Source organism: Rhinolophus ferrumequinum, chromosome 4 (genome assembly GCF_004115265.2).
Source record: "Rhinolophus ferrumequinum isolate MPI-CBG mRhiFer1 chromosome 4, mRhiFer1_v1.p, whole genome shotgun sequence".
NCBI classification, from domain to species: Eukaryota; Metazoa; Chordata; class Mammalia; order Chiroptera; family Rhinolophidae; genus Rhinolophus; species Rhinolophus ferrumequinum.
In genome coordinates, this window is record NC_046287.1 from 86,500,729 (window position 1) to 86,518,480 (window position 17,752).

General features: G+C 46.0%; 1 protein-coding gene across 1 annotated transcript in view; it reads right to left on the minus strand.

Annotated features, from left to right (window-relative positions):
• FAM124A (family with sequence similarity 124 member A) overlaps positions 1-17,752 on the minus strand; it is a 75,177-nt gene that overhangs the window by 38,750 nt on the left and 18,675 nt on the right. Inside the window, exon 3 of the mRNA XM_033105103.1 lies at positions 7,571-8,304. Coding sequence (XP_032960994.1) covers positions 7,571-8,304 — 734 coding nt within the window. The remainder of the gene's footprint in view (positions 1-7,570; positions 8,305-17,752) is intronic.

Sequence of the window (17,752 nt, forward strand, 5' to 3'; positions counted from 1 at the left end):
CTGTTCATACAGTGTCTTCCTGCTTCCATCTGTGGCTGCCCTAACCCTTGGGTCACTGCACCTGTGCCTTGAGATACCAGAGACCCAGGGGGAGGAGGGACAAGCTAATGTCCACTGAGTAGCTGCTGTGCATTGGACATCAGGCTTGGGGCTGGGAACAGGATAAAGGCAGTTTTAGGAAGCTGTGCTCACCCTCCAGACACCTGCTTTGACTTGTACTCTTTTTTCTTTTGAGATATAATTGATATTAAACATTATATTGGTTTCAGGTGTACACCATGATTCCATATATGTATATATTGTGAAATAATCACCACAATATTGTGACTTACACTTTTGATGTTCTGTCCTGAGCCTCTTACTAAGTACAATTATAATATACTTTAAAAAGTGAACTTGCCCCACACATTGGTAATACGCATAAAACAGGAAGCAGTGACTGGGTAGTCCTGCCTTCAATGACCCTGTGCCTGGTGAACGTGCAGTGTACCTGGGAACTGGTTACAAATGCAGGATCTCAGGCCTGGCCCCAGCCCTCCCAGATAAGTCTTTGGGGGCAGGCCCCAGGAATCTGTGAGTTTCATGCCTGCTGAAGTTTGAGAAGCACTGGTAGAAGGAATGCCGAGATCGCTGCTGGGTTCCTTGGCAAAGAACAGAGAGCAGCACAGCCAGTGTGGGTTCATGAGTCAAATGTGCCTCCGTACCACTTGCTGTTGGTAACACTGGGAGTGGCGCTTACCTGACTTAAATCTGAGGGTGAGCATCTGCAAGGTGGGGATACGAATGGTCCCCGGCTGGTAGAAATGCTGAGAGGGTTAAGTAAGGTGCTAGAGTGCACTTAGCCTAAAGTGTGGCACTAACTAAGCAAGCAATTAATATTCATTATCAGATCATTATTATGTCTTAGATAAATTCTTCCCTGCATAAGCTCATACTTGGGCAACAAGCTGACCAACTGGAGCTCGTCTGTCCATTTCTGGCAGCTAGAAGCAGAGGCAATAAGACAGAGGAGTGAACCACCATCGTGTGTGTCTTTGGGCATTCCCAGAGATGCTGGCGGAGCCCTCCCTTACTCTTCTAGCCTCTCCTGAGAGAAACAGGCCTCTCCCAAGGCTAGATGGTAGGGCAGGGGTGGAGAGGGGCTGCAGCCAGCATGGTCATTGTTCTGTGTGTGCCAGGGAAGCTGGCCCACAGGGCCTCCAGCCTGGCATGCAAGGCAGGGAGGCTATGGGAGGCCCCCCCTACTTCCTTTCTTTGCCTTCTGCCATGTGTTCAATGGCTGGCATCCCACTCAGAGTCAGCCAACAGACACCAAGGCCAAGGAGTCCTCCCTGCAGGCACCTCCTGTGCTGGTCTCCTACGCTAGGCCTCTGTCACTCTACATCCCCGTCCCCAACTGCCTCTCAACCACCACGTGGAGGCTTTCCAGGACTCATTCTGACTCAGCTGTGTACGCCTGAAATAGCCCAAAGTCTCCCATCTCTCTCTCCTTCTCTCTGTCTTTCCTTCTTTTATTCATTCAACACTGGGCATCTAATATGTGCCAGACACGTAGACGTACTAGACATACAGCCATGGGCAAAACAGATAAAGTCCCTGCCCTCAAGGTGCTTCTATTCTGGTGCAGGAGATAGACAAACCTGTGATTCAGTCAATATATAATATGTTGAAAGATGACAGTGGTCTGGAGAAAAATAAAGCAGGTAGGGAGGATGGCTGCGGGTGTGTCTGCCTGTGAGAGAACAGGGGAGGGAGAGCTTTCCAGAGTGACCAGGGAAGGCCTCACAAACGAGGGGACATTAAGCAGAGACCTGAGATGGGTGAGGGAGTGAGGTGGCCAGCTGGGGGTAGGGGTGCTTCAGGCAGAGGACACTGAATGAGCACAGGGTGTTCTGAAGGATCAACAAGGTGGCCAGGGTGGCTGGGGCAGACTGAGAGGAGGAGGGATGAGAAGAGTAGAAGGGGGAGGTAACATCAGCCACTATGAGGAAATCAGCTTTTACTTTGCGTGCGAGGGCACAGGCAGCACCTGGGGATTCTACGTAGAGGAGTCACATGGTCTGACTTATGTTTCAAAGGACCTCTGACTGTCCAGTGGAGAACTGATTGTAGAGAGGTGAGGGCAGAAATAAGGTGATGGGTCAAAAGGCTCCTGAGTAAACACCAGCGGCTTGGAGCAGGTGGTGACAGTGGCCAGAAGTAGTTGGATTCTGCATGTATTCTGCAAGTGGGGTAAACAGGGTCTCCTTAAAGAGGTGGCCTCAAACTAACCCTTGCATTTTGGGCCAGAGCATCTGAAAAGTGGTTTCCCTTTTCCTATATTGGTTTCTCAGCAGACATCTTCCTGCCCTCAGGACGGCAGCTCAGGAACCTGACCACTGCCCTGGCCAGACCGCTCTGCCCAGGCCTTTGTGATTTTTGCTGCCCTGGGGCTCCCCTGGACACCTTGAACCCACGCCCACTCTCAGCTCAGCTCAGGCATGGTTCTTCTAAGAAGCCTTTCAGGACCATTTTCCCCACCCCTGGCCAGCAGCAATCAATCTGCCTTTGTGTTATAATAACTATTGTTTACTGGTTCATTGGGTGTAGCTGGTAAAGGACAGCTGGCACTCGGTCGGGAATAAAAAAGCCAAGCTCACTGTCACTCACTATGTATTGGAAGTTTGGCTGCGAGAAACAAGTTTTGGGATTTCCCTCCCTCTAGGATTAAGCGAAGCCCCCAGGAGCTGCAGGGGGTCCACCTTGTTTTACCCAGCCTCCTTCTGTACAGTAGCCTTCTGCTGGGCACCCTGGCCCACAGGCATTAGATAAGAAAAAGCTTTGTGAAGCCTTGTTGTGGTTGTCAAGGTACCGTTGACAGTGGCCTGTGGACACCACTATGAAAGGGAGAGGATGGCGGGACACTGCTCGCAGGACTCAGACCCATGAATACTGGTGCATCTAAAGCACGATTTAGTCTTACCTCAAAGACTCTACATCCCATCACTGATGATTTTCATTTTGCTTTTACTGCTAGAAAACTCAAAAAGTCAAATTTGGGGCCTATTTCTAGAACAACACTGTCTAGCAGACTTTCTGTGATAATGGCAATTTTCTGTATCTGTGCTTTCCATTGTGGTAGGCGTGAGCCACATGTGGTCACTGAGCACTTGAAATGTGCCTAGTGAATTTTTAATTTCATTTCATTTTAATTAACTACAATTTTAAACTTAAATGGCCACATGTGGCTAGTGGCTACCCATTGTACAGCACAGTTTTAGACGGCATACAGAAAACGACATGCAGTTTGGATGTCACACTTGGTTTATCTTACTTTCCTGTCAATATTTTTCTTCTACTTTAAATACCTTCAGTATCTAATGATTTTTTGTGTAGTATATTTTTGTGTAGCCATCTTAAATCTTGTTTTTAAAATGTGAGACCTACATACAAAAAAAAAAAAAACGGTAACATACCCATATTCCCAACTTTTTTGACTAGGTGTGTTACTGTAGGCAGAAAGACTAGGGTGGCAGGGAGAGCTGGGGGAGGAAGGGAAGGAAAAAGTAAGAGGAGACAAATGAGGGAGGAGATCAGATCATCCTTAAGAAAAGGTGCAGTTACCAGACGGGCCAGAACTAGATTTTGGTGACGGAGAACAGATCCAGGACACCATCTTGCCTCTCAAGGTGAACTTGAGCTGATTGTAATGGACTATAATACTACCGGTATTAGCATTGCAGGCTGGGAAAAATCTCCACCCTGTGTTGCCATGACAGTTCCGACAAGGGCCAAATAAGGACAAGGGAATCCCTCCTTCCAACTGGAAGGAGTGGTCAGCAAGGACCAGTCTGGGAATACCTACAACACCACACTTAAATTTTAAATATTTCATGACCTCATTTTGAGGGTAATAAATTCCTAAGCCTCTTTATTTTTTGGTGCAGTTGCTCTTCTCCTGGCCTGCCCACTCCCACTATTTTGGGAGTGTACTACTTTTAATAATTCTACTGCTTGCTTGGCTTTGCTTGCTTCACTTATTTTGTGCGTCTTTGTATTCTTTCCTGTGACGATACCAAGAAACCATTTTCCAGAAACAACAGGTACTTCCCCCCTCCCCCATGCAATATAGAGTAATTAATATGTTCACTTAAGGGAAAGGAGTCCCAGGAGTAGGGGAGGAGAGGCCTTCTCTTTGTTTCTGCCTCTATTCTGTTTCTTCATCTGGGTTCCGTTCACACAAATGTTCAATTTGTGAGAATTCATCAAGCTGTATATTTATGATGTGTACACTTTTCGTATGTATATAATTTATATTATTCTTCAATAAAAAGTAAAGGAAAACATAAAAAGAGAACTATAATGTTCAATGTTAGTTTAGTTCTAGGAGATGTGGAAAGACTCACAAACACGGACCTAAATTCCAGAAAGCTGTAGTTTAGTATCATCGGGCATTAATGCAAATTTCTAAGACGCATTTTTTCAGAGGGATCTCAGGCAACTCCTGATGCTAGCAACTCCCCACCCACCCACCTCCTGCCTATTCCCCAGAACTCGGCAATGCCAAGAAAGAAGGAGAGATGAGTTTCAGGAGGAGGAAGGCTTATTTTCCATCTTATCAGATCTCAGTAAAAAACATTGCCAAATTCTTATAAGAAGCTGAGTAACTCCCAGAAAAAAAACCTCTCAGCTTTTCTCCTGCAGAGGAATTAAATGGGAGGAGCAGGTGTCTGAAATATGGAATGTTAAATATGGGGCAGGACCAGCAAATAAAATGCAATCTATATGTTAAGAAAGTAATGAAAAACTACTAAACAACGATTTTTATTCAATGTATGACTCCACCTAATTGAGCAAAATCATTTATATCAAAAATTATAGTTGAAGATGGAACTTGGAAAACATACCGCTAAGGAAAATGTGGATAAAAATGAGCTCTTTCAATGTCATCCTTACTCTCCTGACCTAGATATCTTAATTTTGCTAAAGACTGAAATATACATTTTTACTTTTAAAAGTAACTTAAAGAGATGGGCAGGTGTGTAGATGCTAGAGCAGAAGTTTGCTTTCTGCAGTGATGGAGTAACAGTAATCTGTTCAAATGGCCGTAATCAAAATTTATGAGGAGGTTATTAGTCATTTCTGCCGACTTTAATTTAATTCCTTGATATATTACTATTTTGAACAGAGGTCTGCATTCCTGAGGCCTAAGATACAAATATTCTTTCTTACCCTTTTCACACTTTCATGCCATAACTTCAAAAGCCTGCACCTGTACAGATTTTGTAACCATTTAAATGTGTGGATCATCTTTGAGATAGTCTTTCAATGGTTCCTTTGAGCAGCGTGCAGGCCAAGCTTTCATACTTTGTTCTTTCACTTATATTATTATAGGGATCGAAAGAAAAGTATTCTAATTATTGCAAAAAGGAAGAAGTCCCTTCAGAAACAATCACATTCATTTTGGTCTTTTAGAAACAAAGCTTTCCATTAACTTTTACTTATTCACCTGCATTATATTTTGCATAAAGAATCGGCAGTCTTCAAACACAGAAGAAAATTTTTTTCACATTTTAAAAGAGATTATAGAGCAAATGCTAGCTTTCAGTTATAAAGTATAATGAAGTAATATTATTTACTTATCTGCATAATTCAAAGGGAAATCTGAAAATTATCTAGTTCCTATGAATAGTAACTATCTCAAGGTGACCTTTCTGACAGGAACAATGTGGCCTAGCTGTGGTTTTAACCAGTTATCTGACATATGCCAACTTCTCAATTCATTTTGTGATATGTGGATCACCGTTCTGATGGTTAATGCCAAACCCAACAAACACTGAAACTTTACCTGTGATTCAAGTAACTACAATCAGCACCTTTCAAGACAATGGCCCCTAATTCACTATCAATTTTCTCCTTTCAAGTAGCCAAAAGCGAAAACTCACATGCAGAGGCTTTTCAGAAAAACAAAGTCCAACATTCATCAAACTGATTTATATGTTAATTCAAGAAAGCCTGGGTTTGAAAGCGTTTATCAGGTAGGACCAGGTGTAGGCCATTCTTAAATCTATATGCTGAATTTTGAATTCAGAATTTAATTAATGGTCTTGAAAGAGTGTTGGACCACCACCGAAAGGATGGGAGGAGCAAAGGGTCCAGTAATTGAGCAAAAGCATTAACCAAGGAAGGAGCAGGACAGTCTACTGGATCCATTTCCTTAAAATGAATTCACTCACCCCTTCCTAAGCTTAATGAAACCAGAAGCTCCAAAGGCATCACTTACTCCTTAAAATGTTTATGAGAAAGTCATTTTCAAGTGATCACTGCCCAGCAGTGGAAGGGTAGATGGGGTGGCACCAGAGAGAAGAAGAAAACAGGTACTGTTGCCACGCAGCAGCCTACCCGTCTGTCTCCTTGTACCTGCCCCTAAAGCAAGGAGAGTCTGTGAGATGGATTCTTCAGGGACTTTGCTTCACCATTGTACTTGCACCTCATGTCTCCCAGTTTGGCCTCAGAAAGAGGGCTGGTCAGCCAATGATGAGTAAGATTCCCCACCGGGGAGGAGAGAGGGGGTAGGGGGGAGTGGGGCGGGCGGTGGGGGGGGGAACTCAAGCCAGGCTCAGTCAAGTGGGGACCAACAGGAGAACCCACGGGGTTTACAGAGGTGGGCACAGCCCCCCATCTTCCCCCGGCTAAGGAGAGCCTCTGCCTCTGTGGCTGCATTCCTTCCCACAACCTGCAAGGGAAGAGATTCAGTGGTGTGCTCTCCATCTATTCATATGCATGAAGGTTTTGTCCCTTGGGAAAGTACTTACATCCTGAGACTTAAGGTTCTGCTGCCTGCAGGCAAGGGTGATTGGTTTGAATCAGTTTCTTATTATAATGTGTGGGATTCAAAGATCTTGAGATTGACAAGCTTTATCTCCTTTACTTCCCCACCTAAGTAATAAAAACTATGTGTAGGCCCGATTTGGGGCCCAGACCTTGAGATGCCAGACCTTTGGCCCAACTTCACTCTATTCATGGCTACTGTCTTTTCTTAAACCCGCGCCGCCCTCCCCGCTCCCCACAACCCTCCTCACGCGGGACGTGACAAGGTACCCTCTCTACTGAGTGCGATATGTCTTAACTATTTTCATGGTTGGGTTTTCCTTATGTTCCTTTGTGGGAGTAAAGAATACATTGGTTAAAAACTCCTTAAGTGTGAGGGAGTAGATTCAGGAATCTTTAATAACAAGTTCCCCGGGGTATAAACTCATCTGAAATCCCAGGTGAACACCCAGGAGCATTTAGTGGGTGTTCAAACACAGGTGGGTGAAGAGGCATTGGGGGGAGAGGCGGATTGGTAGTTGCTTGACTGAGGCACGTGGCCATGACCGTAAAGTGAAAAGAACCAATGGAAAGAGCCGCCACGTCTCCTCTTTTGTTCGCGTCGAGTATGAACACCTTGACTTAGTACCAGGCCAGACAGAGGGTCGTTGCTCCCTCCCTTTTCTTAACTCATTGCTCTGTAACAGGTACTGACTCGTGTTTCTGGCAGAACCAACCCGCTAGTTTCTCGGTTTCCCCAGACAGACTGCCCCCAGGGTACCTGCAGAAGGATCTTGTTCCCGTCGTGGTCCTCCGTCTGCCAGCGCCCCTCACTGATGGGACTGCAGGGGTTGGGCAGGAGCGGCACGAGCTCGCCGATGTCCCTGACTCGGAACTCCAGCACGGAGGAGTCGGTGGGGACCGGGTTCTGGTCACAGGGCAGTCTTTTCAGGGAGAACTGGATGTCCACATCCAGGTTGGAGAAAATGGGGAAGATGCAGAAGTCCGTTTTCTTCTGGGTGGGGCTCCGCCTGAGGATCAGCTCGTAGAACTTGAGGATGTCGGTGTAGTTGTCATGGCGACAGTAGACGGTGAAGCGCACGATCTCCCTGCCGTAGTGCACGGGCCGGATGGCCCACAGTGGCGTCCCGGGCGCCAGCGTGAAGAAGTCCTGGCTGCAGGGCAGGTAGGGCAGGAACCTGCCGGGCACGCGCTCCGTGTGGTGGTGGCGCCAGGGCGGCCGCTGCAGCGTGCGGTGCAGCTGCAGGATCTGCTCCTCGCCATACTCCTCCTGCAGGAAGAGAACCACCGCCAGCGCCGGCTGAGCCACCCTCAGAGGCTTCCGCCGCCGCCGGGAAGCCCTCCTTTCAGAGACACGGAACAGCTGGAGGTCTGGGTGGATCCAAGCCAAGACCTTGTCGATGGCCTCCTGTAGGGGTTGGGATTCCCCGGGGTCTGCGATTATGTGGATGCTAACCAGGAAAGGGTCCTGCGCCTCCTCCAGGGAAAGCTCACCTGGGACACAAAAAGAAAAACAAAACAAAAAAATCCCCAAATTGTGACTATTTCATTCAGGTGTCTGGTGATCACATGCAAAGCGTTTGGCAGGAAGGCAAACTAATTTCTAAATGAACCGACTCCCGGATCGTTATGGTTATCTGACTCCAAGTTCATCTGCAAAAACTACTGTTCCCGTACCCCAGCAGCCAACAACTAACGAACTATTGCTATGAATGGTTCCCAAGCCGGCCAGTGTTAGGAAAACTTTGGTTCTGTACTTCATCAGGGTGAATATACTTTCTATCTGGCAGCAGAAAGTTAAGGCTGCATTGACCTGGAAGGGAGAGAAGGCCATTAGAGAAGATGCTGCAGCGTTAAGTGTCCACCATTTAGTATTTCCTGAGTTGCAGCCTTATCTTGCAAATGTTCCCTATACCATGGCACTCCTCTGGTTTGCTTATTTCATTTGTTTATTTTGTTCATTCATTTAACATTTATGGAATCCTTTCTTCACGCCCTATGCTAGGTGCTGTGCTAGCACTGACTCTTATTGACAGATGAAGCCCCAGCTGTTGAGCCATCCTGCCAACAGTGTCCTAATGGTGGGGTGGCCTAGTTATGATCATCTTGCTGCTAGAAACACAACGAAGAACATCCCGGGAACATGCCCAGTGTTCCTGCTGTCAGAGGACGGTTAGGGGTGCAGCTACGGTTAGGGGTGGGGGAGGTGTGGTGGGACCATTACTGTCTGTGCGATGCTGTCTTTTGGGCCTCTCCTCAGGCCATGTCCACCCAGAAGTCCATACAGCCTGAATGGGTCCGTTACTCTCCCTATATCCTCTGGCAGAACATCTGGAAGCATTGACTCCCACGTGTAAAGTGGACTGTTTAACTTGGCAACACTTTCCCAGGGGGTGAACAGTTTGCTGGCCACCCTGGTATATTTCTAATTCAGAAATATTCAGCATATTTTATCAGGTAACCTTGATAAAAGTCTTGTTCTTTAAAAAGATGGTTCTATTTGCATTTTTATATAAGCTTTAACGACTCATCCGAGGGTAATCAAGAAATTTCTTAAGTCTGTTGTGACTTGGGGGCTAGAGTCATCTAGCATCTAGATCTGTCTTCACACACGTGCCTCGCAATGTCCACTAAGGTTAGGCACCTGCCAGTCATGCAGTCAGTAATGTTTGAGAAGTGTGATCTGCTTCTAGGAACCACACTCTTGACCCATTCGCAGGATGAAAGGTAATTTTTGTTGTTGCTGTTGTTGTAGGGAAACAAGACATTCCAAGTGGGCTTACAGGTACCTTCCATCACATGCACCTGTAACAACATGGTTTTCATTTTGTTGGATCAAAACCTGGCTGAAGTTTCATCCCAATGCTGACTGTTAGATATCTCACTTGGGACTAGTTTGTTGTTGCGCTTTTTTCTCAGGTACTCCTTCATTCACACATTTCTTGAGCAATCAGTATGTGCTAGGCACTGGAGAGACATGGAAGCTGGTACCACCAAGTACTGTGGGAGTCCATTGACATAGACTCTGGTGTGAACAGTGCACCCTTAGACTTGCTCAGTGCACCGCCTGCACAACCATAGGCAGTAAGTAGCCCTCTAAACACCCATAAGCCACAAATGAGCACTTCATGATTCAGTTGGGAAGCACAGATGTAAAAAATTAAAATTCAATCTGATATGTGCCTATAGGAAATATAGTAGAGAAGTTATCTTAGGCAGGGGTTGGGTTCTAAAGTCACCATGAAATAAACATTACCTATATAGACACTTACCACTGAAAGTCCCTTAAATTTCCAACACAGTACTGAAGGTACTGACTTGCAACAAGACAACACAGCCAGATAGATGTTCCTTTGATTGAACACCAGGTGAAATAACAGGCTTGCTTCATGGCTGTGTTATAAAAGAATTGTCTAGACCCCCCACACAGGCTGTGCCTTTCTACAAGAGGGTTCTGAGAACTCAAAAGACTTCTGGAACCAAAAGATGAGTAAGGTAACAGCAGAGTCAAGTCTCCCATGATCATGGAGTAGAATAGTGGGTGGAATCATTTAAACTCTCCCTCTCTCTGGCTGAGCATGTATTCCCCAATTTGTATGATTTAATTTTAGCATGGTACAATTCCAATTTACTACCACATGACACAGGAAGGAGCAACGTTTTCTCCAGAGGGTGTCTGAGAAGGCTTTTTGGAGGAGGCGCCACGTGACTAGGTCTTGAAAGGGAAATGACCTCTCAGTTATAATGGCCTCCAACGTGGGGGAGATCGCTGTGGGAAGAGAGAAGACTGTTTGTGAAGGCACAGAACTGTGCAAAAAAACAAGCACATTTGGAAGGGGGTGGTGAGTAATTCTGAAACACTGCAACAGATACAGCAGGGAAAACTGGATGGGAGCCAAGTTGTACAAGGGCTTCAGCCCAATTTGGTAGTGATGAGGGGCCATGGAAAGTTTTAATAAAGGGATGTCGAGATCAAGTCAGGGGGAAGTTAACTATAGGCAAAGTGAGAAGTTGAAAGATGAGTGAAGAGGCCAGACAAGAGATAACAAGGCCTTGGCATGCAGGAGATTGCATTATTAGCCCTAGTTCTTTATCCTGCCCTGTCTCCTGCTCTCTGCCTTGTGACTCTGTAGTTACTCCCACTAAGTGGGTGAAGTGTGTTTCCCCACTCTTTGACTTTGGATTAGACAACATGCCTAGCTTAGCCAATAGAAAGAGATAAGAGTGACATGTGTTTCAGGATGCCTCTTGTGCTTCTGACACTTCCACAAGGAGGATATGCTCAGGCCAGCTAACTGATGCCAGAAAGGAAGACGAGAGGTACGTGGAGCAGAGCCACCCTCGCTGAGCCCACCTCCATCAGCCAACTTCAGACACCCAAAGACGCATGGTACCAGCCATCCAACTAAGCTTGGAACTGAGCTAGGAATTACAGGAAGAAGGGCAGGTTTGTGGGGCGTTCCTTGGCCATGTTGGCTTGAGATGCCCCGATGACTTCCAGGGCAGATGTCCTGTTGGCAACTGGACCTGTGTGTTGCTGAGGTGATGGGCTGGCTGTGTTTAAGGAAGGGCCAGTTATCTTTAGACCATATTCTTGCTTTTATGCAGTTATCTCCTAAGTGTGTGCCCCCATGCTGATTTGAATCAGGGAAAATTCATCATGATGACTTAAAAAACAATCCGAATTCATGGATTATTCTGGCCCTTTTCTTTGCTTGTTCTTTCTATTCACCTAGCTACTTTCTGCTTCATTGAACATGAGCACCACTTGAGCAGAAGTGCAGTAGAAACAAACGTAGTGAAAATACAAACCAATGAAATTTACTGCCAGTCAGTAACTTCAGTACAGGTAGGAGAAGATACCACAATCATCTAAAATGCATATTTCGCATTTCCATGGTGCCTTCATCTCCCAACAGTGGAGACATGTGACTTCGCTAAACATAAATGAATGCTCAATATAAATGGAAAGGGGCAGAAAGGCTGTGAACAATTTGGGGATGAAATTTACTTGCGAAAATTACAGATGATTTCTGTGAGAGGCAAAAAGGACACATGTTGCAGGAAAGTGTTTGGGAAAAGAAGTTGTCACAGCAGTCAGGCGGCCCTGTGAAGAGCCTGCTCCCCACTCAAAGTGTGCATGTGGCCGTGTACCTGGCGTGACACTGTCAGCTAACACTTGTATGACATTCACTGTAGGTCGGCTGGTATTTTCTCAGTGTTCTACATGTATGAACTCATTTAATCCTCACAACAACCCTAGAAGGGGGGATGGTGCTATTATTGTCCCCATTTTAGAGAGCAGGAAATTGAGGCACAAAGAGGTGAAGTAACCTGCCCAGGGCACCCAGCATCTAACTTTGTGTGCACAGTCACTCCACAGCTCTGCAGAGAAGTGTGCTCACATTCTCTGCTGGATTCATCTGACAGCAGAATGAGCAGCTGTCACTGTCCAGCTACCTCTGGCCACAATGCTACTCCTTCGCCTCTCTCTACATCTCTCCTGCCTCCTTCCGACTGGCTGGCTTCTCAGCCACCAGCCAATAGCTTCATGTCTTAGACACCCATGTACATCTCTTTCTTCTGGCCCCGAGTCTCTGAGGAATAACCCAGAAACAGCCCCCCAATGGCACAGGCCCAGGTCTTTACATCTGAGCACCGCCCCTGAGGGCAACTGAAAGAGACCAGCACTGCAGGTGGCGCAACAATGAAAGAAAAGCAAAGAGTGACACAGAGAAAGCCTGCAGATGGGCGTGAGCACCTCGGTGTGAAAAGACCTGGAGTACGGTAGCTTCTGAGCCTACAAGACAGAGCTGTCAGGGTGCTCAGTGTCAGGCCACCCCTATCAGCCGCACAAAGGTTTCCCAGAGAGCAGTAACAAAGGCCACACTGAGCCTGCACGGATGAGTGAATGTTCACAGCTTTGCAAAAGGGCAAGATGCCCGGTTGGAGCAGGGGGGTGGGGCTAGAAGGCACTGGACCAAACACTGGCTCAAGTACCAGCTTGCCTGGGCAGCTGTGGGTGCAGCCAATTGACCCAACTCCAGAGCTCCCCCCCTTTGCACTGTAAGAACCAGGGAGATGTCAGTGGCTAAAATCCTGCCCCGAGAAGAGGAAGGACAAGGAGCGACAGCATTAGTATGCTCCCGCCATTGCCAGCAATGTGCCCACTGCACATGAGCTGAAGATACACAGGCTCAAAGAGGCACAGAATGCAGCGCCAAACCGCCATCAGGGGACTCGGGTTACACACGCCCCAGAGGAAAATCTGCCTCCACGGAGCTGGATGGGAAACCAAGTATTTGAGGGGAAGGAGAGAAAATGTGAATAATTAATTGTCATGAAAAGCCTGTCCGCCTCCCGGGAGAAGCGGAGACGCCACAACTGTAGGATACGCTCTGCCTTTATCATATCTATTACACGTCTTCTTGAAGGACCGCAGAGAGCACCTGTTCAGTGAGGGCAAGGCACAGACCAAAAACGGACCCGGGACGGACGGGCCTCCCCAGGGCTGGTTAGAGGACGGGAGCTGTCCACGCAATATGAACAAAGCTTTCAAATTAGTCTGGGCTTCCCAAGGGGACAAGGACGATTACTTCCCATGTGACTATACACAATTAGGTTTTGCGTTCAGGATGTAAGACAAAAACAACTTGAAGTAAAGCACTGCACACGTTCAGACCTTCTATGAGGCAGAAAATGTACTCTCAACCTGAGTATTTGTTAGATTTTCTTCCCCAGTATTTCACTTCTCCCGTATATCCCTTTTTTGGAGCCCTTAACTTGAACAGAAAATAATTTACACAATAACAACCATGTCTTAAGCTCTTATTGTTTGCCAGACACTGTCCTAAAAGCTTTACATATATTATCTAGTTTAATCTTTAAAACAACATTATGACAAAGGTGCATTCTCCCATTTTGCAGGTGAAATGTTAACTGAGTCACTAAAGGTCATTTGGGATCTCCGTGTTCCTCACCAGTTTGCTTTCTCACCTCTCACGTCTACTCTTCTTAAAATCATCCCGTTGGCTTCCTGACCCAAACCTCAGCCTGCTTGGTTGGGCTCTGAAACTGTGGCTTAGCCCCTTCAGGCAGTGTGGGTGGGAGATTCTGCTGTGGATGAGCTGACCATCAAGCCTGGGCAGGTCCGGCAATCCCTGACCTGTACGGATGTCCTAAGCTTGCGTCTGGTGGAGGAGAGGGAGGACACTGAGGTCCTTCTGCCTGATGACGTCCTGAGGCTGGACCTCCACTCGGTGCTGCCTGCACCGGAACCCCTTGCGGCCATTCTCTGCCTCCCCCAGCTTCACACCAGCCTTGCCAGCACTGTCTCCAGCTGTCCAGTGCCTGCCAGACTGGCCCTCCTCCAAGAACTGGAAAACTGGTGTGTTGCCATAGCACTTCCTTTCCAGCAGCAGGTATTTCTAATTGAAGGTCCAGCTCTCTCATGCCAAAGGAAATGCCTCACCAAGTCTCAGGCTAGGACAAGCTCAGATACCGCCTTTGAGAATTTTGGTGCAATGATTGATGTCACTGTCATTTTATCCACAATTTATCACTGACAATTTGCAATTCAGTTGCAATCATTTATTTAATCAAGGAATGTTTACTGAGAACCTATTTTGTGCTGGGCACTGTAGGATACAGTGGTGAATGAAAGAATCTCTGCCTTCTTAAGATTTATAATCTAGTGGAGGAGATATACAATAAGCAAACAAATATATAAGATGAAGTCAGGTAGCTTAGTGCAAGAAACACTTCACTGAACTTCAAAACCCATATTCAATGGGGTTCCCAAGGCAGTAGCCATAACCATTGACCATCAACTTAATAAATTGGCAAGCAGCATTCCAGGGCCACAAATACTGCCAGCACCTCAGTGCCTCCTAAACCCTCAGGAGGCTAACAGTCTGAACAAGGGTACCTCCAGCTGCTGTAGGCTGCTTGATTTAGGGAATTTGGCCCTGGAGCCGGGCTTGAGACCCTCTAACCTCATATGCATGAAGTCTAAAAAACTCCTTAGAGGGTTAACAAACTCCATATTGGCATTTCTAAAGCCCCACACTGTGGCTGTTTGGAGGCTTGGATACCCCCTGATCCAGTGGCGGTACACCCAAGTGAGATGGAGGATCAGGTGTGTAACAAAGACACACGCAAGGCATAGGCTGAGGCAGTGAAGAATGATGAAGTGAGAAAGCAGGAGGGAAAGAAGCCTCAGAATGACAATAAAATCAAAACCCACTGCATCCTGCAGTGCCATAAGAGGGCCAACCTCCCCCGTGAAGCTGTCTGGTCTTCCCAGAATGCCTGAAAATGCTCTCTGAAAGGAGCTCTCGAATTCTTTACCCCAAGAGTCTATTCATCCAGAATGAATAACCTGCCTTCGTTTCTTTTTTTACAGCGTTTAAAAACCAGTTCCTTGAACCTCTGAACTAATAAAAAAAAATTGAAGCAATCCTCTTTGCCCCTGCTAACACATAAGAGAAACATCTCAGACTTTCTCAGTTCTCAGTAATTTTATGATTTCGACAATTCCTTTGCTTGGCCTGCAACCTTGGGCTGTGAAAGTAGCAAGGCTTGTCTCAGTGCTAGCCCCAAACTGAAGTCAAACTTAGATGCAGGGTTGGAACTAGTGGGAATCTGGGTTTTTAACATAAGGGATCATCGTATAGGTAATAAAGTTCTCCTCTCTTAGCCTGAATTCACAGAACTTTCCTGCAATTGAAGAATGGACTATACGCTGAAATGGTTAGGCCCAAACCTATATCTTTATTTGACAGAGGAGAAGAATATGGAACCTTTCTTATGCTTTGGCCCCTCTCTCAGGCTTTGTCAGAAGTATGGCTTTGCTATAACTGTATTACTGGACTGCTCTCTCAATTTTCATCTCCATTGCGGAAACGATGTCAGGGAACTGGATGTTCTCGAGCTCATTCTGAAACCAGGACACTATTAAGAAAGACAAAACATAGAAAGTAAGGCAGATACTTCAGATACCATGCATTGTTTTCCACCTGGAAACGAGACATCCACTTTACTTTGAATGTATTTCTAATCTTCATTCTGAAACAAATCTCCAGGTGGGAAGAGGAGGGGGCAGGAAACAAAGGCCAGACCCTAACCAGAGAGTAGTGACAAGAACGCTAAATTCTGACACAGCTTGACCGGCATTCTGGAAAAGAACCAGGAGGTTGATACGTAAGTAGTCTGAGTAGGTATAAATGCAGCTAGAAACACTTAAACGTATCTAGTGTAGTGATTTAAGTCCTTTGGACTACAATAATTTTGAAAGTTTATGAGAAGGTAACACAGTCTGACACACACCAGTGTCCAATGCTTAATAATGTACTAGGACCCTTTGTGATAAAAGCTAAAGGGTTCAAAATGACTGGCGTATCTAGTATTTTACACAGAATCCTTTATTCTACTCAGTAATTTCCATTCTTTCTCGACTACATCATGCCTTGTCATTTTCATCAGTAGCAAAGCATCCTGAGAGAACCAGAACTTCAGTAGAATTTCTAGATTTGGAGACAAGGCCGCAGGGCTTGCAAACGACAGGATTAGAATATCCATCTTATTTTAAGAAGCACATTAATCAAAACAAAACAGACAAGAGAGGAGGGTGTTAACCAAAACCTATCCCAAGGACTTGCTCATCAAAAACTCCAGGCTTCAGTCATACACTAGAGCTAGTGGTAGAAACCCTCACTATTATATTAATTAAGTCTTATTTTTAAAAGGGATTTATTCTGGCAGGATGCTGAGAAATCAGATGAACAATGATTCGCTATTACAACTGTTCTAGGAAAAAAACACTACTTACGTGCTTATAAAACATACCCTGAATGCGAAGTAGAAAAATCAGCAGCGGACTCTGGCCCTGGCTTTGCTCATGATCAAACGAGCAGGGGAGGAAACGGAGCCTGTAGACTCATTTTTTTCCTTCTGGCCTAAAAGTCAATGAAATATTCAAGTGCTTTGCCAATGTGAATATGATACTGACAAGTCCCTAGTCCTTGTTTCCATGTTTCCTTAGAATGTATGTATCATGCAGCCTATTTGAAGAACAAGCTTACTGAACATGACGAGAAAATTAAAGGTGGGTAAGGCATTTAGTCCAGCCCCCTCATTTTACAGATGAGATCAGGCAACTTGCCCACGTCAACCAGTTAGTCAGTGGCGGGTCTAGAAAGAGAACGAATATCTCCCAACTCCTAACTTGGGGCTTTCCCGCTGCACCTCAGCTGCCCTTAACTCTGAAGTGCCTACCTACTCTTGCTAACAGCCCCAAGGACTGCAAAGCAGGAGGAGACATGGTCCCTTCCAGAGCTCACAACCTAGCTGAGGAAGCAAGATGTTCACACATGAGAAATATAAGAAAAGCATAAAATGGGAGATGATAAGTTCTAAAAGATGTAGTGGAAGAATCACAGAGATAGTAACCCAAGTTTCCCTTTCCCACAATTTTCTTATTGCCTGTGGCCCTCCACCTGCAGAGCTGTTTCCTGTTTGTTGCTTCGGGGGTGAATAGGGGCAGTTATACCCACTAGTCAAATTTTTGGATTTCTATATATTTTTTCAAACCATATATTTTTTGGGACAGAGAAGGCTTTCTGAGGCCAGGTAGGCCAAAAACCTAGAGCAGAGGGTTCACCCTATGAATTGGAAGGAAAAACAGAATGTGTGATGCTGCAAGGGTGGCTTTGCCAGCTCAGAAGCTGTCAAGTTTAAGCTTCTGGTGAAAGGAAGAAAACTGGAAAGGACCTGACCAAGGGCTGGATGCCAGAAGGTTTCTGAGAAAGGATCACGTGCTGAACTTTTCCTGTGCTGAGCCCTGCAGTGGTGGAATCCCAGAGCAGAGCAGAGCAGACCTTCGCTTGCCAGGGGATGAGGGTGGCAGCTCAAGGGTGAAGTTCAGCTTAGTCACAGAGAAATA